Source organism: Akebia trifoliata, chromosome 1 (assembly GCF_017979445.1).
Source record: "Akebia trifoliata isolate Shusen 1 chromosome 1, ASM1797944v1, whole genome shotgun sequence".
In the NCBI taxonomy this organism is placed as follows: Eukaryota; Viridiplantae; Streptophyta; class Magnoliopsida; order Ranunculales; family Lardizabalaceae; genus Akebia; species Akebia trifoliata.
The window spans coordinates 22,424,355-22,446,089 of NC_141375.1; the positions used below are offsets into that span (position 1 = coordinate 22,424,355).

General features: G+C 35.4%; 1 protein-coding gene across 5 annotated transcripts; it reads left to right on the forward strand.

Moving 5' to 3' along the window:
• Window positions 1–1,017: 1,017 nt before the first annotated feature.
• Window positions 1,018–20,739, forward strand: POLH (Y-family DNA polymerase H). 5 transcript variants are annotated; one of them, XM_086442490.1, is made up of 17 exons: window positions 1,019–1,185; window positions 3,554–3,674; window positions 3,768–3,879; window positions 3,986–4,153; window positions 4,750–4,914; window positions 5,004–5,107; window positions 12,835–12,954; window positions 13,206–13,329; window positions 16,008–16,121; window positions 16,221–16,273; window positions 16,352–16,436; window positions 17,319–17,427; window positions 17,518–17,633; window positions 18,328–18,436; window positions 19,077–19,195; window positions 19,940–20,048; window positions 20,156–20,739. In XM_086442490.1, exons 1-17 carry the CDS (start codon window positions 1,110–1,112, stop codon window positions 20,434–20,436), a joined length of 2,085 nt encoding a protein of 694 aa, XP_086298616.1. In that variant the 5' UTR covers window positions 1,019–1,109; the 3' UTR covers window positions 20,437–20,739. The 5 variants fall into 5 exon arrangements, with proteins under 5 accessions (XP_086298637.1, XP_086298616.1, XP_086298624.1 ...); XM_086442486.1 differs by having other exon boundaries at window positions 1,020–1,185; window positions 16,221–16,436; XM_086442498.1 differs by lacking the exon at window positions 17,518–17,633 and having other exon boundaries at window positions 16,221–16,436; window positions 17,319–17,428; window positions 18,330–18,436.
• The last annotated feature ends 996 nt before the right edge of the window (window positions 20,740–21,735 follow it).

A 21,735-nucleotide genomic window follows, 5' to 3' on the forward strand; every position in this document is an offset into this window, starting at 1 on the left:
ACCATTAGAAGTCTTAAGGCCTTTAATTTGAACAAAAATATCGAATTTTTATGATTTTAGCCTTTAGGCTAGTTGATGATTTTTTAATAGAAAAATGATTTTTTAAGGTCTTTTCAAGTGGGGCTTGTTCAAATTGGAGTGTCTACACTATCATTTTTCTAAGTGAGTCGATATTAACATCTCAAATTTTACTTATTAAACCCCAAATGAAAAAAAAAAGGAAATAAGTGAATGGTTGAGAATAACAAAAGGTTGGGGTGCCAATCATAATTATATATATTTTTGGTTTAGGATTTTACTAGATCTTCATATTTTTGGGGTCTAGTATTTTATATGAGCTTAATCATAATTGTAAACTATTGTTGAAATAGTTTGAATGAGTATTATAATATTTTGTAATGTTGATCGGAGATGTGTATCTATTAGATCTAATAAGGAAAGAGGGCTTGGTATATATGACTTACACAGTTACACTTACACCCTTTCTAACACTTTAACATCAATAATTATCTTTTTCTTTTCGAGTCATGATAATATGACTACCCCACTTGGGATAATCAGATTATCACAATTCTTTTCTTAAAGAAGGGTGTGATTTAGACATGACATTGCCCTCTAGTTTTGATGAATATTTGATATACTCTCTCATATTTTCAAATTGATGTCATAACCCTTCACATTGATCTTCTCAAATAGATTATCTAAAAAGACCTAAATACCCTCATCTTCAACTTTTGTAAAAAACCCTTATTTTCCTTCCCAAAATCAGTCTTCAGTCATCTTAACTACTTCAAACTTCAAGCCTTAAGAACAAAATAAGTTTTGTGAGAAATAGAACACATGATTTTCAACAAGGTTAAGTTGAATACAACTGTAAAAATGGATTGAAGATGAGGTCACTTAAAGTCAATAATCAATGGCCAATAAGAGAAGACCAAGGTCAAGGGGTATGTCATCAGTTTGAATACATATGGGAGTGTATCTCAAATATTCACTAAAAAGTAAACACCCTCCTCCCTCTTCTTATTTCCCTGACAATTCTCAAGAAGGGGCAGAAGAAACTAGACTGTTTTGGAGGGAAAAAAATCGAAGAACAAGAAAACAAGATCATGCCAATCGCTCGACCTGAACCATCCGATGCTCGCATCATAGCTCATATCGATATGGATTGCTTCTATGTCCAAGGTGGTCTTCATCCTCTACTGTCAACCATTTTCACCATCTCTCTGAATTTTTTTGTTTCTTAATTTTTGTCCTTTTTTTTTATAATGGATTTTCAGTGAATCTACAGTATAGCAAAGAAAAGCGAATATTTTGGCTTATATATCTATTATTCTAACTGTAATTGAGACAAATTCTTCTTACCAATTTGAATTTCTAACTGGTTTCATTTTTTCAGAAATTTTTTTGTGGGTTTTCATTTTTCAGAGGACTGAAAATGTAGCAAAGAAACACTATAATTTTTTTTTTTTCTTTTTTTTTCATTCCAACCTCATTTTGATACAGCTTTCCAGACATCCAATTGAAATTTTTTATTTTTTGTTGTTTTTTCAGGATCAACAATTTAATATAATAGAACCGGGAAGTTTTTGTTTTTTGTTTTTTTTAATTTTGGTGGGCTATGGTTTTTTAGTAGAATCGAGAAATTAAAATAATTAATGCAAGGTGATGGGGAAATTTGTTTTCTATTGTTGATATGAACTGTGATTAAGATGGATCTCTCGTACCCATTTTCAAACCTGATTTTATTAAAAAAAAAATAGAGGCTGAACTGAAAATGGGCAATTTAGATCACTGAGATTATCAAGTGAAATTTGAATTCTTAATTGTGATCTGCAGAACGATATGGGAAAAAACATTGGAAATAATTCAGGAAGCCTGAAACTGTCAGTTCTAAATCCAAACACCAGCGGTTAATGTTGATTGTCAAGTACCACAATTGGATATGCTCATGGTTTTAAATCTCGTCCGAGACAGAGACGACTTGTCCCAATTGTCTTGGTATCGTCCACTAACGAGACGAGTTGACAAGTCGTCTCAAAGACATGGTTTATTCTAATTATAAGCCATTTTTTTAAATCTTGTCCGAGACGACTCGGTCTTATTCATGGACGAGATGAGATGTCAAAACGTGTTTTAAATCCATGGATGCTAGTTTAGGCCAAGAGAAATTGTCCACTCTATTGTTGCTTTGCAGTTGAATGAAAGTGTTTGTACAGATTAGCAATAGTTTCATCCGAGTTCTCTTTGGTTCAGATGTGTTTTGTTGCACTTTCAAGAACACCCCTATTGCAGTCCCCATGTCTTCTCTATACGCTTGCTCAAACACTTCCCTCATCCATTATTACAATTGGTTTGGAATGTACATCATCAAACATCTACTCATTAACCTATCTCCATCACCAGAATCGAAATCTTTCACAACTAAAATCAACTCCTTCAATCCTCGAGCCTCTCAACTCTCATTTTCACTGACCCATTGCTCTATGCTCCCTCATTTGTAGTGGCTTTGGGACCTTGAACCTCAGTATCAATTTCATCAAGGGAACCATCTGATTTCAGATTTTTCTCTTTATTTCTATTGACTCAGCTGAAATAATATTTTAGGTCAAATTCCTTACAACATGGACTTTGTAAATTAAACAAACCCGGTTTATGACTTGGGAAAGAACTATTTCTCAAATTATGCTTTCTTATATTTTCAGAAGTTCGTGTTAGCTTCTTCTTCTTAATTTGCGTGAATCCATTATAGTATCTATCAAAGAAAAAAAAATAACATCACCAAATACCAATGAACAACGAGATGATTGAGGAGCTTGGAACGCTTGAGCATCTAAATATCTAATTCTCAAGTTAAAATGACTTTTATTGGGACCAGACATGGTTATGAGGTCTTGGGTCTTAGAGAATTAGAAATATGATGTCTTGGATCTTAGAGAATTTAGAAATATAATATTTACTGGATGGGGTCATGCTTAAGGTCATGGATTGTAGAAAATTAGTACTTTAATTTATACCTTTATAGTTAGAATAGATGATTGGAATTTCAATCTGCAAATTTTATGTGTGCTACAAAGGGGAAAACCCATTGCGAAATGTTGATGGTTAGGAGGTGTTATTCGACCTCAAATATTAGGACCCAACTATGGATAGGAGTGAAGGTAGTGGATGGATCCTTTTGTTGGGATACATCAGGTCACATATCATTATTAGAGAACCTTATAAACTTATGAGCATGTAAATCATAATGAGCTTTAGGAGAATCCATGTTGTATTTCATGTGGTATTGGTGGTGTAGACGGTGCAAATGCCCACTCCACATGTCGACTATGAACATGCCTTGTTGGTGCCACATCAACTCTGGATCTACTGGTGCTATGACAAAGAAACAGCCATCGATTTGGTCTCAATGGAAGTTGGGGCTACCTCATTTTCGGTGATCTAGATGAGAACAACTTCCATGTTCTCTTGGCCTTATCTACACTTGTACGCATTATTTCCCATGTTATTGGCCTAAACTAGCAAGTTCTATGTTTTTTTTTATCTTTTATAGTGGAGCAAAGAAAACATCCAGAATTAAGAGGGCTACCAACTGCTGTGGTCCAATACAACTCTTGGAAAGGTGGGGGTTTGATTGCTATCGGTTATGAAGCTCGTAAATATGGTGTGAAGCGGTTAGTAAAATGTTTTCATAATCATGTAATGTATTCGATTTTTGTTGGATAGCTAGACTGCACAGACCACTAAAAGCTAGTGCATGCTTTCAGTTCTATGCGAGGAGACGAAGCCAAGAAAGTGTGCCCACAAATCCATCTGGTTCAAGTCCCGGTTGCCCGTGGTAAAGCTGACTTGAACATATACCGAAATGCAGGTTCCGAGGTTTGTAGAGTTAACAAAACATGCTTTTTTGTAACTTTAAATTTGTTATTTATCTATTATCAACGTTAGAAATGCAGTTTAATACAGGTTTTAATTAAACTTGCAGGTGGTTTCCATTCTTGCTCGAAGGGGTCGGTGTGAACGGGCATCGATTGATGAAGTATATCTTGACCTTACCGATGCTGCGGAAGAAATGCTATCAGAAAATCCTCCAGAGATCATGGAAGAACTTGATGAAGAAGCCGTCAAATCAAATATATTGGGGCTTAATGAGGCAAGATAATATCTATGCTTTCGTTGTTTTCCAGCCTTTTCTAACTTTTCAATATAATAGCCCTTAGAGGATGAAACATCTTACTAATGAATATGTCAATTAGTATCATTTTGCTGTACTAGAAGGTAGCATGTGCAAATGCACATGTATCAAAAGGGCTTATTTGTAATTTAAAATATTGATCAAAGGGTTTTTGTAGATTAGATAGTAAAAAAAGGATATTTTTGTAATTTTGAAAACTAAGCAATGTGATTCTAGGGTCGTGGATTGTAATTTTTATGAGTTTTTGACTAAAATGACCCTAATTATATTAAAATTAAATATAAAAGTGGGGGCATTTATGAGTTATGACCACTCATATGTTGGTGTCGAACGACTTCTACTCCGTCTTCTATCATTATAATTTTAAAGAGATTTTTAAATTTACAATAAATTTAGATTCAGTTCAGTTCCTTACAGTATTCGGTAATCAGATTCGGTAACCACTTTCTGACAAATCTAAGCTTCAAATTCCATTATGTTTCCATTCTAAACATGTTCTGGCATGATCATTTTTCTTTTCTTACGATCAATATTTGACTTGGTATTGTGTCCAGAATGGAAATGAGAAAGAGAAAAATGTGAGAGAATGGCTTTGTAGAAGCGATTCTGACCATCGGGATAAACTGTTAGCTTGTGGGGCAATAATTGTGGCAGAACTTCGGATGCAAGTCTTAAAGGAAGCTGAATTTACATGTTCTGCAGGAATTGCTCACAATAAGGTAAGAAGGACTCGATTGTTTTCAATTTTGTTCTTGCGGAAAAAGGCTTCACTTTGGCTAATCCAAGCTTGGGGTTACATTGTTAACAGATGCTGGCTAAACTAGCAAGTGCTATGAATAAGCCTGCACAGCAAACCATTGTACCCTTTTCAGCTGTAAAAGGATTGCTTGCTTCCTTTCCTATAAAGAAAATGTAAGTTTTTATTGCCACTCTTTAAGGATCAACAACAACTTTCTTGTTCTCCTTTTAGTGGATGAAATTTCGATTTTTCACATTGTTATGCCTACCAAACAAAAGTCATATTGTTGTAGTCTTAACTCTCATCTAACAATGTTGCACCAAGTGTTCGGGGCACATGCCTCTAGGTGCGACTTGAAAGGCATATACCCAATTAAGATATGCCTCAAATTGGGAGGCACACTTAAAACGCACAATTAAAAGTTTAAGCATGTTGGGCTCAGACCCATAGTTCTTGACATGTTGCAAAGCGACTTTGAGGTCGTGGGTTCAAAAGAGTAATATAAAGAGAATTGTCTTGCCACAATGAGGGCTGGGAAGAGTATCTATTATAATAATAAGAGTGAAAAGACATATGTACCCTTATGAAGAGAAAAAATCTAAAAAACTAAACATAAAAACATAAACTTATCATAACATATTCCAATACTCCCCCTTAAGTTGGAGCAAATATATCAACTAAGCCTAGCTTGACAAGATGAGAGTTGTAATAGAAGGGCCGACAGACTTCGTAACCAAGTTAGCAAGTCGATCTGAAGAAGATACTAACACTGTCTAAAGCGCACCAGATCGAACATTCTCCTTGAGACAGTGAACACTTACCTCTATATTCTTGGTTCTCTTGTGAAGGATAGAGTCAGAAACAAGTATAATAACAAACTTAATGTCACAAAACAGTGTGGAGGAACCTGAAACAGGAAATTCCAGCTTTGTCAGTAAAGATTGAAGTCAAATAAGGTCATATGTGTTAAGAGTCATACTCCGATACTCAGCTTCAGTAGAAGAAAATGAAACCATACTTTGTTTCTTACTTTTCCACAAGATCAGGTTACCACCATAAAAAGTACAGAAACCAGAGGTAGATCTCCTTTCCGTAATAGAACCAATATAATCAATGTCGTGAAGCAAGACAACTAAGGTTGAGCAGTGGATGAATAAAAGAGTCAAAGACCTGAATGCGACTTCAAGTAGCGAAGAATACGATAAACAATATCAAGATGAAAAGTGCGCGGAGCATGCATAAACTGACTAATCACATTAATCGCTAAAGTCAGATCTAGTTTTAGTGTTAGTCAAATAAATCAGACAACCTATGAGTCTCTAATAAGAGGAAGGATGAGATAATAGATCATCAGATTCGGCATGAAGACGATGATTTTGATCCATAAGAGAAGAAGCAGGATGACAATCAAACATATCAATCATCTAAAAAAGATCCAATGTGTATTTACGCTGAGATAGCGATATACCACGGTGAGAATGGGTTACTTCTATCCCCAAAAAGTACTTGAGAGGATCCAGGTCCTTAACCTCAAAAGCACTACCCAATAACATATTTACTCTCTCAATCCCCTACGCATCATATCCTGTCAGGATAATATGATCCACATAAATCAGAACAATAACACAACAACCATCCAATCCTCGACAGATAAAACATGTATGATCCAAGTGGCATTTGGAGAACTCCATAGATTAAATGACTTCAAAAAAGCGTTGAAATCAAACTTGCGGGGATTGCTTCAAGCCATACAAAGATTTGAGAAGGTGACATACCTTCCTAAAATACTCCCCCTGAAGAAGGAACCCAAAAAGGGGGTCCATATAGATAATGTTAGTCAGATCACTATTTAAAAATGCATTTTTCACATCAAGTTGGTGAAAAGGCCATGAATGATACGCAGTTAAAGAGATAAGAAGCTGAATAGTAGAAAGTTTAGCTATAGAGTAAAAGTAGCACCAAAATCTTTTCCTAAAGTCTATGTAAATCCCTTAGCAGAAAGGTTGGCTTTATATCAACGGTGCCATCCGCAAGATACTTGACAGTGAAAACCCATTTACAACCAACAGTATGCTCCCCAAAGGAAAGGGGAACAAGTTCTTAGATATGATTATTCTGCAAAACATCCATCTCAGCAGTCATGGTAACAGTCCATTGAGGATCTTGTAAAGTCTGAAATAAACCGAAGAACTCAAATAGAATCATTGGCATTAAGGTGGGCATGATAAGAAGAGGAGAATCCTTGATAGGAAATAAACTGAGCAATAAGATGATCAGTAACACACCTCCGCTAATCTTTGTTAAGTACAATAGGTAAGTGAGAGTTAAATACAGAAGGGATAGGAGCATGGGTAGGAGAGAGTGTACCTGAGTCTAAGGAGGAGGTTGGCAAGGTTGGAGAGGGACAAGGAAGACGAGAGTAAACCTGAAGTGTTGACGAAGATAGAGAGAAGGCCGGAGAAGAGAACACTATAGGAGAAGGATCTTGCAAAGAAGATGTGGTAGGAAAGTATGGGAGATTTTCAAAAAAGGTTACATCGAGGGAATGTATGACACGATGATAAACGGAATCATAACACCGATACCCCTTCGACATAGGAGAGTGACCCAAGAAAACACACCGAATGACTGTTATATAATTTATGCGTTGAGGGGTCTTATCCTGAACAAAACAAGTACACCCAAAGACTCTGGGTTTAATAGGAAAGAGGGTGCTATTAGGACAAAGAACATGTAGAGACACCTGACCCCCTAAGGTGCAATTCTAAACGCGGTTAAGAAGAAAAGTCGCGGTGAGGACAGTCATATTTCATTATAACTTAGAAACATGCATTCCTCGAAAAAGACAATAGACAATGTTCATAAAATGACGATTATTACATTCCGCCACCCTGTTTTGCTCAAGGGTGTAGGGACAAGTCAACTGGTGAAGCATACTATGCTCATAAAGAAGAGAACGAATCCCATTAGAGATATATTCCCTTCCGTTGTCGTACTTAAGAGATTTGACAATAATGTTGTACTGGGTTTGAATCATTTTAAGAAGGTTAACAAAAATAAGTAATACCTCAGACCAAGAACGCATCAAACAGACCCAAGTACAATGAAAATAGTTATCTATAAATGTAACATAATATCTATGACCAATAAAAGAAGTAATAGGGGAAGGTCCACACACATCAAAATGAATCAAATCAAACATTGTATTAAATCGATGCATACTAGGAATATAAGAAGTACTAGGTGTTTATAAAACTCACACAGAGCACTAAAACTTGTGTCCATTACAAGAATTTTTTAAAGTAGGAAATAAAAAACATAAATGCTGAAAAATAGTATGTCCTAAGCGAGTATACCATAAGTCTAAAGACTGAGAAGAAAACGTATCACTCCTAGCGGAAGGAAGCACAAAAGTCGGAGTAATAGTATGCGGAGATCCAAACAGGTACATCCCATCCCACTCTTTTGCCAAAAATCCTCCTCAAAGTCAGGTCCTGAAAAATACAGTGAGTAGGAAAAAAAAGTCACGGAACAATTTAAAGATTTTGTAATACTACATACAAATAAAAAGTTAAGAGAAAGATGAGGAACATGAAATATAGAATCAAGAGAAATACCAGAGGATAAGGGGATGGTACCTTTGTTGTGTATGGGTGTAAGAGACCCATCAGCAAGGCGAACCTCCCTACAAGTAAGAATAGGTAAAATGGCTAGACTCACCGGTCATGTGATCAGAGGCACCAGAATCAATAACCCATGTTAGGGGAACTGAACCCGACTGAGAGACATAAAATGCAGAAGATGTACTTGGAGGCATGGTAACTGAGGCCACAATCGAAGATGATCGAGTATGGGCATGGATTTGATCTCGAACAATAGTGGCAATCTGGATTTGAAGTTGTTGCAAATCAATAGTGCCAAGAGAGATAGGAGAGTCAGAGGTTGAAATTGATGATGAATCCACAGTAGCAGCAAGGGAAGTAGATTGCCCCAAAGAAGGAATAGCAGTAAATCATAACAAGTGAGGGTAGAGCTGAGAGCAACATGCTTTCTCATGGCCAGTCTTCCTACAATTACTAGAAATGAAACTACTCCCTCGACTACAACCACGGTCCTCACGGCCACGACTTCTAACTCCTTGATTACGAGAGTCAGAGGAGCTCAAATTAGCTACAAGAACCATCTAATATGTCGTTGGAGCAGAAAGATTACCTGGAGTCTGAGTCTAAAATGAAACTACACGACGACACTCATCACTATTAATAGTTGCAAAAGTCTCAAATGAAGGAGGCAACGGAGAAGTGTTAAGAATCTGTGTCTAAAGTGCCTCAAACTCATGAGAAGCAATTCTCTTAACCACATATCTGGCTACCTCTGCAGACAACTCAGCCATAGACTCATAATGAGAGAGCTCCTCCTATTTAGACTGAAGGAACCCAAAATAATTTGCTACACTCTAAGTCCCCTAAGTAGCCTGAGCAATATCTCGATAAAGCTCATAAATCTGCGAATCATTCTGAGCATGCGCATGTGTCTGTGTGAAAGCTGATCATAGAGATGAGACAGTCTCATGGTACATAAACATAGTGTAAATCCGCTACTTCATAGAATTAAACAACTATCCAAAAATAGTACAATTGTTGATTTCCCATTGTTCAGATTTGGGATCTGTAGTAGGTGGCTTGGTAACATTACCAAAAAACTATCTAGATATGCCTCGACTTCTCAAATAGAGTTTCACAGACCGAGACCAAGACTGAAAGTTTTGACCATCCAAAAGGGCAGTAGTAATATGTCGGGCTGAGAAGTTGTGCCCAAAAGAAGTATATAATTCCTTGTTCTCTTGATTCGATGTCATAACTTCCAAAGACAAACGAATAAAAATAAAAAATAAAAATAAAAATAAAAAGCAAGAAGAAAACAGAGGCAAAAAACTAAGGGCCTGTTTGGATACCAGTAGCAGAATTACTCTTCCAAAGAACAGGAGCTGAAGTACTCTATGGAGGAGCTGGAAAAGTAATTCTGTGTAGAAAGGACGTTTGGCAATCAACTCTGTGAAGTACTGGCAGAAGTACTTTTATGCTGGAAGTCTGTTTGGGAACCATACTGACTTCTCATGACTTCTAGAAAAAAGACCAGAATACCCTTATATTATACCAGTTACTGTTTTTTATCTTTTAATGTCATAATATGCCTTCAAACTATACTGTTTTTGACATTTTAACTATAAATATTAATATAATATGTTTAAATCCATTATACTCAAAATTTTTAAAAAAATTTGACAGACTGTTTTTGACATAATATTAAAAAAAAAATTGACAGACTATCTTTTAGTGTCATAATATGCCTTCAAACTATACTGTTTTTGACATTTTAACTATAGATATTAATATAATATAATATTTTAAATATTAAATATTAATATAATGTGTTTAAATCCATTATACTCAAAATTAAAAAAAAAAAATTGACAGACTGTCTTTAATGTCATAATATGCCTTCAAACTATATTGTTTTTGACATTTTAACTATAAATATTATATAATATAATATAATAAATATTAATATAATATAATATAATATTTTAAATATTAAATATTAATATAATGTGTTTAAATCCATTATACTCAAAATTTAAAAAAAAATTGACAGACTGTCTTTTAGTGTCATAATATGCCTTCAAACTATATTGTTTTTTACATTTTAACTATAAATATTAATATAATATAATATTTTAAATATTAAATATTAATATAATGTGTTTAACTATAAATATTAATATAATATAATATAATATAATATAATATTTTAAATATTAAATATTAATATAATGTGTTTAAATCCATTATACTCAAAATTAATTTTTTTTTTAATATTAATAAATGTTTCTTTCATTTGATTTAAGGGCAAATGAATTAGGAATATTTTCATAGAAAATTAATAAAGTTAAGGGTATTTTGGTAAAACGAACCGTTAGATTTTGACTCCCCACAAGATGAGTTTTGAGAAATAGGTTTTCTCGACTTCTTCACAAAGAGTAAATTCTTGTTCTTGCGCGGAGTAACTCTTCGAAGGAGTTGTTCATCAAAACGCATCCAAACGACTTCTAACTCCCCGCAAGAGTCAGAAGTAGCCAAGGAGTCCTATCCAAACGCCTACTAAACTTACAGCAGCCTCACAAAAAAAATAGAGGTTCTCCACAAATTGGAAGAGCAAAAAAAAATACTGGAAGATTTGATTTGAAGGGAAGTCGCATGCAAACCGAAGTGCAATGAAAGCAGGAAGGGGACAACACTAACCCATAGTAGCCACTGGCACAAAAAAAAATAGCACCCTAACAAACTTACTTAGCACCGTCGCAAGGCTACACCCTCCTATCTCATAGCACAGAACTATCACACAGCAGCACAAAAGACTATCAGAAGCACAAAATTATCACAGTCCTGTCGCAAGAGGTTAACAGCCCAATCACAGTCACACAGTCCTATTGCAAGGCCCTCAAAATTGTTGTCCAACCCTTAGAACTTTCACACAGCCCTGAACACACAACCAGAAGTCCTATCGCAGCCCACAACACTATCGCAGTGACCTACTGGCAGCATGGAAACCTGCCTGCAATGTAGGCTTATTGCAAAGATAGCCAATTAGTTATGTCACAGCATGCAAGTAGAACACTCCAGGCCAAACATAAATAAAAAGAAAAGAAACCCCTGAAGGGGGAAACTCTTAAAAGAATCTGCTGCTAGATGTGTTTGGTTCCAAGATCAAACGACAAAGGAGGGGGATAAGAAAGTAAGATGATGGTGCTTCAAGGGACCAAAGAACCGAAGAGAAAGAAGGACCCACAAGGAGTTGTCGATAGGTCTCTGATACCAAGAAGAGTAATAGAAAGAGAATCGTCCAGCCACAATGAGGGCTGGGAAGAGTATTTATTATAATAATAAGAGTGAAAAGACATATATAGCCTTACAAAGAGAAAAAACTAAAAAACTAAACATAAAGACATAAACTTATCATAACATATTCCAATGGGTTCAAGTCTGGCTTACCCACAAATAAAAAGTTTAGGCATGTTTATATTCTGAAACATACGTGTTAGATGCTAAAAGAACCATGGAAACATGCTTCTTCAAAACATTAAAAAAAAATTGGTCCTTGGAGAAACCCTTTTCGGGGATCTGCAGAGGTTTTGGAATTCAAACATTTTGAAACGGCTCTTTTAATCAAATGATCACTTAGTTTGATTTCCTATTGCAAAACTCTTGTTAAATGCTTTATTTCGATCTCAATGATGTTATTTCAATAAAATATTTAACCCCCCAACCCACCACTACCACAAGACCCATCATATCATATTCTTTGGATGTTAAAATGAAAATCGTGCAACTGTACTGCACAATATTTTGTTTGTAAGCATCTTATTATGTCCCAGATTGGTGGTCCTACAATTTTGGCTGTGGAATGGTTGGGTGACCACTATTGTATTTGACTTTAAACGAAAAGCTTGAGTAAGATTTTCTTGGCCATCTGTTTTTAGGTCTCATATGGTTTGTCGAGACATGCTTGCGTTGTGGAAATCAGAATATTGACCACTAGTAGACTAATGAGATCGATTGGATAATTAGGCTTCATCAGTTGATATTTTTTTTTTAGCTATGCGATTTATTAATTATGATTTATTGATTGACTACTAAAATATTGAATTTGTATTTTTTTTTAATGATTTTTATTATTTTCTAAATTTCTTTATTTTATTTTTGGCAGTCCTATTTTATATCATATATAAACATTTATTAATAAAAAGGTGGAAGCTTGATGCTCACTCCTACAGTTTTTAAAGCACAGCTATGTAATGATAGCTTTGTTTCTCATGCTTTGGAACAAAATGGGTTTCTAGGAAACAACTTGGAGGAAAGCTTGGGAGCTCCTTACAAATTGACGTTGGTGTGAACACAGTTGGAGATTTATTGCAATTTTCAGAAGAAAAGCTACAAGAGCTTTATGGCATAAATACAGGGTGTAGTATCTACTTGCTGCCTTTATTTTATTTTATTTTATTTTATTTGTGTGTGTATGTGTATCTCCATGACTTTGTGTACTTATACTAATTGTAACCATAATTTCTTGAGATTTGCATAAGGTTTTGTTGTTCAATACAAACTTTTGGTTAGTCGTAACTTGGTTTTTTATAACCCTCAAGGATGTAAACAATGCTTTTCCATTTTCCTGCAATAAAATGATGGATTGATACTTCTGATTTCCATCCAGTACATGGTTATGGAATGTTGCGAGAGGAATAAGTGGGGATGAAGTTGAGGGTCGTCTTCTTCCTAAGAGTCATGGTTGTGGGAAGACGTTTCCTGGTCCACAAGCTGTGAAGACCATTACTTCTGTAAGATTGCTCCTTCCTAAGAGATGAGTTTTTCATATATTAGGATAAAATGACGCATTTTTTGACGCACGAAGTGACACGCATTCATGGCCTCAAATTGGACATTGAGATGACTTAAGGGCTGGTTTTTGGCGAATATGAACTCCTTATGATGGAGGCCATTTTCACCATAAAAACAGCCCATTCCAACATTTATAGCCTTATAAAAAGTGGATTGTGTCATGTCAACATTAGATTTAGAGAAATTCTATTGCCATGCCAACCTTTACTTACAACACACCAATCTTTTTGAAATTAAGGAGTTGTTTACATATGGATTGGTGTGTTATAAGTAAAATTTGGTAGCAGCTCTCTAAATTTAACTCCACCTTTGTATGGTTGGAAGTTTCAGGCAGAATTTTTTAGATATGATTTAGTTGTATCCAAATATTTTGTATAGAAGAATAAAATACTGAGAAGAAAGTAGTAGTCCATGCTTAACTTCAAAAATATTAATTATAGAATTTGTAGAATTCTCGGTTCTGTGGCTAAAATTTGGGAGTCAAGCAAGTCTGACACCTAGACCTATATATGCTTGGCATTGGCACCTGTACCCATGGTCTAGGTTTCTTAAAGTCTCATACTGTCTCGGAATGTTTGGAGACCTGACGTCTTGAACTATACCACAACAAAACACTGGTCTCAAAACAGTCAATGTTTCTGGATTTTCTCTGTCGAGACCGTCTCGATTTTTTTTTCTTGCATCCATATTATACATTACCAATACTAGTATTTGTACTGCATGGATATTTTCTATTTGCTCATTACTTCTTGAAGTTCTGAATTATAATTAGTTTTTAACTCCTAACAATTTTGTAGTTTCTTTGATATACAAAACAATATAAATAGTATATTATAATTAATGTTACTGAAAAAATGTAACTTTGTAATATTAGATGTCTCATTCCATGTACCATTATGTAAATACAAAAATTCATGCTTAGCTTAAAAAAAGCTAAAATTGAAGCACTTTATCAACATATTGGATTGGATGCCTGTAAAATGAATAGTTGTATACTAATTTTCCATCCCAATATCTGTAACGGGATCCACATATGGGCATCATAGGAAATGATATAATTAGGTAAAGTTTCACTCTGTGCCACCCAATTATGCCAATATGGTTTGGCACACCTATGTTTGTACTTGTTACTGGTGTGGCCAGCACATGATCCCTACAATTTATACACAGGAAGAGATGACATCTCTAATTACTGAAAACTTCATAATGGTCCCTTTTGGTGTCTAAAAACACAAATAGTTTCAAATTATTCTTTTTTTCCCCCTAAACTCTCCTGCCATTTAGTGATATCTTACTGCTTAACATATTAAAGTTTCATACACCAGAAGAGATGACATCTCTAATTACTGAAAACTTCATAATGGTCCTTTTTGGTGTCTAAAAAAACAAATAGTTTCAAATTATTCTTTTTTCCCTAAACTCTTCTGCTATTGAGTGACATTTTACTACTTAATGTATTAAAGTTTTCCTATAAAATTACTGAACACGTCAGTATCCACAGAGTCACTTTTAGAGGTTGACACGTCAAAGCTATGTTACCTGATTTGTGGGTTCACTCAGTTCGAATTCGGGTTTGTGGTTCACCACTTAAGAATGAACCTGGTTTGCATGGGTGGATAGAGATGAGGGTATTTGAAAGTTGAAGTGATGAGTAGGGTGGAAAAGAGATTGAAGATAGCAGATTTTGGGAAAAGAAAATATCAAGTTTTTTTCATTTATATGTTGAAAATGAGTGTATTTGGTCATTTTTCATTGGTCTATTTATAAAGACCAAGGTCAAAGGGTTCTGTTATCAGTTTAAAATTTTGGGGGATATCTCAAATATAATCAACTTGTGGAGGGGGATGTAAAATAATTAAAGTAAAAGGGAATTCTTGTGGTTCGCTGCAATTCAAGAACTCAGAGCGAACTATGCCATGAACTGGTTCGGTACTTTGCTAACAAATTGGGTAAACCTGCGGCAAAGTATTGGTGTGGTGTTGTAACTGATTCTAGTGTTAGTTCCTAGCTAATGTAATGTTACCTCACCCAAGTTAGAAATCACAGCCAACACATTATTCTATTTTTATTTCTCTTGTTAAGGTGAAGGAAGTGTCTTATTTTTTTTTTAATGGTTAAGTTGGACTTGAACCCACAACCTCAAAGTTGCTTTGCAATGTGTCAAACCAACTGAGCTATGGGTCTAAGTCCGAAGGAAGAGTATCTTACAAGCCCCATTGACATACAGTCTTCAAATGAATGGACCACAAAAACAGTAGAGGAGACAAAATCCATATTGAGGCTGTAGTATCTCGTCTTCTCTGTACATTCTTTCAACTTGGTCCAGAAGATCATGCCAGAGTCAACATTGATGAGCTAATGATCAATTTTTCCATGTTTTTGTGTCCTTCATAATGTTTTGAAAGAAAATGCATTTTCACTAGCAGTGGAATCCAATCCTTGATCAGTATTAATGCGAGAGATTCTATTGCCACACCAACTTTTGCTAATGCCACCCCAATTCATATGTAAATCACCAAAGAATTGCACACATCTTGGGGGGTGTTAGTAAAAGTTGGTGTGGCAATAGAAGCTCTCTATTAATACCCCTTCCCGTTTCTTGTTGCTCATTTTCCAGGTTGTGTGCTGGCTCAATGATCTTTGCGAAGAACTAAGTGAACGTATTCAGTCTGACTTGGAGCAGAACAAACGGGTTGCTCACACACTTACCTTGCATGCTAGGGCATACAAGGTGACCTTTCATCTTTCCTATACAAAGCATTTTGGGTAATTGTACAATCCATTGTTTATTTATGTTCTTCACAGTATACTAAATTTCTGTCTCAAACAGACCAATGACTCGGATTCACACAAGAAGTTTCCTTCCAAATCCTGCCCGTTAAGGTATGGAACTGCAAAGATTCAAGAAGATGCCCTGAAATTATTCAACTCTGGGCTACGTGAATTTTTGGGTTTGTTTAGAGTTGAGACGCAAGGAAATCAAAACAACTCATGGAGAGTAACAGCTCTTTCTGTTTCAGCAAGTAAAATATTAGATGCACCACCTGTGAGTTTCAAGTTACTTGGTTCAACGTTTTCTATGATTTATTACGGATGTTTTTCTGGTCTTCTTAACATCATTAATGTTTTTAGAATAATTCGTCTATTTGCTATTCCAACACACTCTTTGATGGTTATGTCCTCTACTCATGTGTTGCTTTTCTCTAATGCATGCTTGACATTTAATAATAGGACATTAGGTCATCTCCAAATTCATTTTGATTTATGTTTAAACTCACTAATGAGTTTGGGCAGTAAAAGATGAGCAAATAGGGAGCCATCCACAGGGCATAAAATGGGTCGGATTTTATCCCAAATCCGAGTGATCCGAATCCGAATTTAGTGGGGTTGGTTCCTTGGAGTATAACCGAATAAAAAAATGGGTTGATGTCCCTTGATCCAGGTCGGATACGGATCCATCCCTATATCCGCCAAGATCCAATGTTATATTGCTTTGAAAATTATATTCTTATGTTTTTCAAGATATCTTTCTTCTACTACTTGAATATAACATGAATTCTTATAAAATAAAAGAATTACAATGGTAAAATAGTATAGTCTAGCAATTAGAAAAAAAACTGTTGAATGGTCCGAAATTATCCGATCCTGTCGACCGACCAAATCAAGTAATTTGGTTGGGACCAGACCCATTTTAAGCCCTAGCCATCCAGCTCATCATTTCAAAAGTAAATTGATCTTAAAACATTCAAAAGATGATGCATTCCATTTCTTTTCTTTTTTTTTTAAATTTATAATATTCAATGGCTTTCCATTGTACCCACTGATTTGCTACTTTACACTATCTGCTCAAATCTAACATCAACAAAGTGTTAGATCATATCTTTATGATGTAGTCTTAATAAGATATGGTTGGCAAATTTTGTTGTAGGGAACATGTTCGATCTTGAGATTCTTTCATGGTCGAGATCCTTCTTGTTCTCCAGAAAAGTGTATAAGCAATGAAATCATAGCTGACACCATACCCATGTCGCCATCAGGTATTTCTCAATCATGCTGGCAGTTCTCTTTCATCTGTTTTCATTTTTATTTTTTTCGGGACTTAAAATCATGGGTGTGTCTTCATTCAGGAAGTGAAAGCTATTCTGGACTGAATCAAGCTGAGGTACCAAAAGAAACTAAGATCAACTGTCACGAGTCTAATTTGGACAGAGATGAACCAAAGACGGATAAATTGAGCTCTAAGGTTGATTGAAACGAGTCCATTTTCTGTTACTGATTTGTTGATATTGCGTATGACTGTGTTGATGCTCATATGGTCTTCCAACTCTATTCTCTCCTTTTCTTCATCATTTATCTTTGCCATTGCAATATTTCAACTGTTATTTTATATTTATGATGTGTGCATTGAGAGTTCAAACCTGGAAGTAAGGTGAAAAAAAAAAAAAACATTTCTTGTGTGTGCTTTCACAGAAGCCATATATGAATGATGAACAATTGTAAATTTATATTCCATCTATAAAATAAGGTCTTTGGGCACTTAAATAAACAATATCTTCTTAAGAATGTAAGCTGTTCTTGTGCGTGCTTTCACAGAAGCCATATATGAATGATGAACAATTGTAAATTTATATTCCATCTTTAAAATAAGGTCTTTGGGCGCTTAAGTAAACAATATCTTCTTAAGAATGTAAGCTGTTCCTATCAATTTTTTTATTTTTTATTATTATTATTATTTTTTGAGAGGAGCAGGAGAGGGGGGGACTACATCAAATTTGTTTTGCAATGTGTCAAACCAACTGAGCTATGGGTCTAAGCCCATATTCCTGTCAAAGTATTGCTCAATGGTTTTGTCATCTTCTGCTTTCTTAAATCTTATATTATTGAAATTTAACCATACTATAACACATTTTTCTTATGTTAGCAAATGCTTGTGATAGGAAACATGTTCAATATTGAGATTCTTTCACAGTAGCAATCCTTCTTGCTCGTCTTCCAAGCCGGCATGCAATGGTATCAACCAAGACAATGTACCTATGTCACCCTCAGGTATTTTCTCAACCTACCGGCAAGGGCTTAAATGGGTCGGATTTTATCCGAAATCCAATTTTTAGCGGATTTAGTTTCTTCAAGTATATCCAAATTAAAATATGGGTCAGATATGGGTTGATGTCCCTTGACCCGAGTTGGATACGGACCCATCCTTATATCTGCCTATATCCGAATGATATATTATTTTGTATGTTGTATGTTATATTTTTATATTTTTATATTTTTTAGTCTATCATTCATTAACAAATGAGTATTAGGTGTAGTGATTGAAGCTTCTTTTCAAAAGGGGAGATGTCTTGAGTTCAAATCACATTTAAGCCACATTGTTTAATAAATTACTTTGTGATGATTTGAAATTATCCGACCCAACCGACCAGAATCAATTAATTCGGTCGGATCGGATTCGGATATGGGTTTAATGAAAGTTTAAAAAATCGGATATAGTTTGAGCTAGTAGGATCCAAGTCGGATCCGGGTCCAGATTTGGGCCCGAATTAAAAATCCAGATATGGATATGAGTAGACACATATCCGGCCCGAACCCGACCCGTTTTAAGCCCTACTACCAGCTCACCTTTCCCTCCATTCATTTTTCATTTTGCCATCCAGAGTTTACTTATAGTTGTCTTATCTTTCAGGAAGTGGAAACCGTTTGAGAATGAATCAATATGTGGCACAAAAAGAGACGGGGGTCAACTGTCTCAGACCTAGTCTGGGTCGAGATGAACGGGAAGGTTCAGAAACATGGAATCAGAAGGTTGAAAAGTGCCCTTTTTATTATCACTGATTTATTTCTGTTATGTAGATTACTTTGACGACAAACTAAAATTCTAATGGTGAAAATTTAATATTAAAATTTTAATGGTGAACTTCCACGAAAATCCCAAATTTAATATTAAAATTCTAATGGTGAAAATTAACATCTTTTTGAAAAAAAATTTCAAAGTAAATTGAATTTAGTCCTCTGTAGTCTGTACAACCCTGTGGCATCGGGTCATGTTTTTGGATGCCACAAGGTGAACTCAATGACCCTTATTAAGAGTTGAAATATTTGTAGTTAGTACGGTTAGTCGGACTCTTTAAACTATTACAAGAAGCTTTATTTTAGTGAAGCATCTGTGCAGGCTTGACACCAGTACCCATCATATTGTGCAACCAGAAAAGAAAATCCTACAAGGAGAGACACCTTTTGATGCTTACTTCTTTTTCCATTTTCTGTTTATTGGTTCATTTGTGGTTACTTTCAAAACTCAAGTTTTCTTGTTACTTCTAACTTTTTCGAGTTGTAGTTAAATACAGAGAAAACGATACATAGGAAAATTATATTTTCCTTGTTAAACACGAATTCAGTTGCTTTGTTCAAAATAATCATCAATGATTTTGTCGTTAATGAGTAAAAGTTTTGCTCGATGGTTTTGTTATCTTCTGATATTAATCAAGTCCAACTTCAGTGAACTCTTGGATCATACTTTTAAGACCCATCATCTTGGCTTTGTGGCAGGGAACATCTTCTATCTTGAGATTCTTTCATACCCACAATCCGTCTGGCTCTTCATCAGAACAGATACCCGATGGGCTCATCCAAGAAACTGCACCATTGTCACTCTCAGGTATCTTCATCTCATATAGGCTGGTCTCACATCTCACATAATTCTCTTTTCTTTCCTTTTTATTAGATCATCTTCCAGTGTTTGATAAATGGTGGATGTCCATGCAGGAAATGAAAGTTGTTCGGGATTGAATCAAGTTGGACCACAAAAAGGGTCTTTAGGGGATGAGACTAGGATCGACAGTGACAGACCTAGTGTGGATCGAGATGAACAAATACGGGAAGCGTGGAGTTTCAATATTGAGGAGATTGATCCATCAGTGATTGATGAGCTTCCCCCAGAAATCCAGGTTGAAGTCCGTGGCTGGCTTCGACCACTTAAGCGTGCTAACACGGCTAAGCGAGGCTCCAGTATTGCTAATTACTTTTTACCAGTCAAAAAGACGTAGGAGTCATCAAGTGTTCAGAATATTAACCGACCCCATGGTCCCATCGTGGAGAAAGAAGACATATTATTTCAAACCCAAAAATAGTTGTCTAGGCTGTTTTGATCAACATGAGCCAGTTTCCTTCGTTTTAACCTAAATTCTGTGAATTTGTACAGAGTCTTTCATTTCTTCCCCAGCACTCTTGGATTACAAGCAAGAAAGAGAAACTGTCTTGTGGTGCTGAAGGGTAAAGTATTGTAAATTGAAATAAAAGAAGCTATAATTTGTAAACCAATGGGAGCTATTTAATTTGATTTTAAGAAACATGTGATATTTAATTAGGTGGCTTGTATGATACAATGAACTTTTCATTTGCCTTAAATCTGTAAATAATAAAAAGCCTACTACCAAATAAGCAATCTTGGAGATAGTAATTAAGGAATGTTTGTAGAGTTTCCATTTGACCTTCCAAAGGCAGGTTGGCAGGAAGGCAATCACAGTTAGAGTCAGTCACTTAATCCTTGCACCAAGTCCCATCTCTCTTTTTAATTGAAAAAAACATTAGTTTGAAGCATTTTGAGGAAGAAAAGAAGTAATCAAATGAAGAGAAGAACAAGGACATACAGATAAAACTGAAGGTATTAAGAAAGACAAATTGGTCTCAGGTCCTTATCGATGTTATAGAATTCTCAAAGGTCATTTTTAGGAAAGACAATTTTGTAGTCCAATCCATGATTGTAACATTTACAAGAAATCTTGTCAGATTCCATTGTGAAAGAACCTAACCACCCACATAATATTTTCAGACAAATTGAGCATGATATATCTTGCCCATGTCTGGGTCCTGCAGATCTAATTTATATCATTCTTCGATGTGGAGAAAATGAAGTTACTTGTGGAGTTTTTGTCCTTTTTGAATCTGTTCGATTGAACATACCTAATGATTTGCCACCACCAACACCATGAAATACCCACATCCAAAACATTCATCAAAAATCTCTTCAATTGCCACCACCAACCAAGACCAATGTGTCTTGGCCAAAACTTTCCAATAATAAAAAAAATTCTTAAACTTACCTGTTCAAGATCAAAGGAAAGTGGACCATTTGAACTGCTGTTTATGATGGATGAACCACCTAACTAAAACGGTAAAACCCATAAGATGTCCATTAGATTGGACTATAAAATTGTTGATCTATTGCAACCCAAGCTTCCACGCTTTTGTTGAGATGGGACCTGTTAATGGATAAGATTAAACAAGGATCCTTGCTTATGATAACAGCAGACTCATCCTTACCTTCCATTAAGGGACTCTTTGGG

What these genes read in the sequence shown, in the direction of transcription:
- POLH (XM_086442486.1), top strand. Translation starts at nt 1,110, where the DNA reads ATGCCAATCGCTCGACCTGAACCATCCGATGCTCGCATCATAGCTCAT. An exon ending in CTTTATGGCATAAATACAGG is followed by an intron (nt 12,955 to 13,205) that starts GTGTAGTATCTA and finishes ATTTCCATCCAG; the next exon opens with TACATGGTTATGGAATGTTG. An exon ending in CAGAAACATGGAATCAGAAG is followed by an intron (nt 19,196 to 19,939) that starts GTTGAAAAGTGC and finishes GCTTTGTGGCAG; the next exon opens with GGAACATCTTCTATCTTGAG.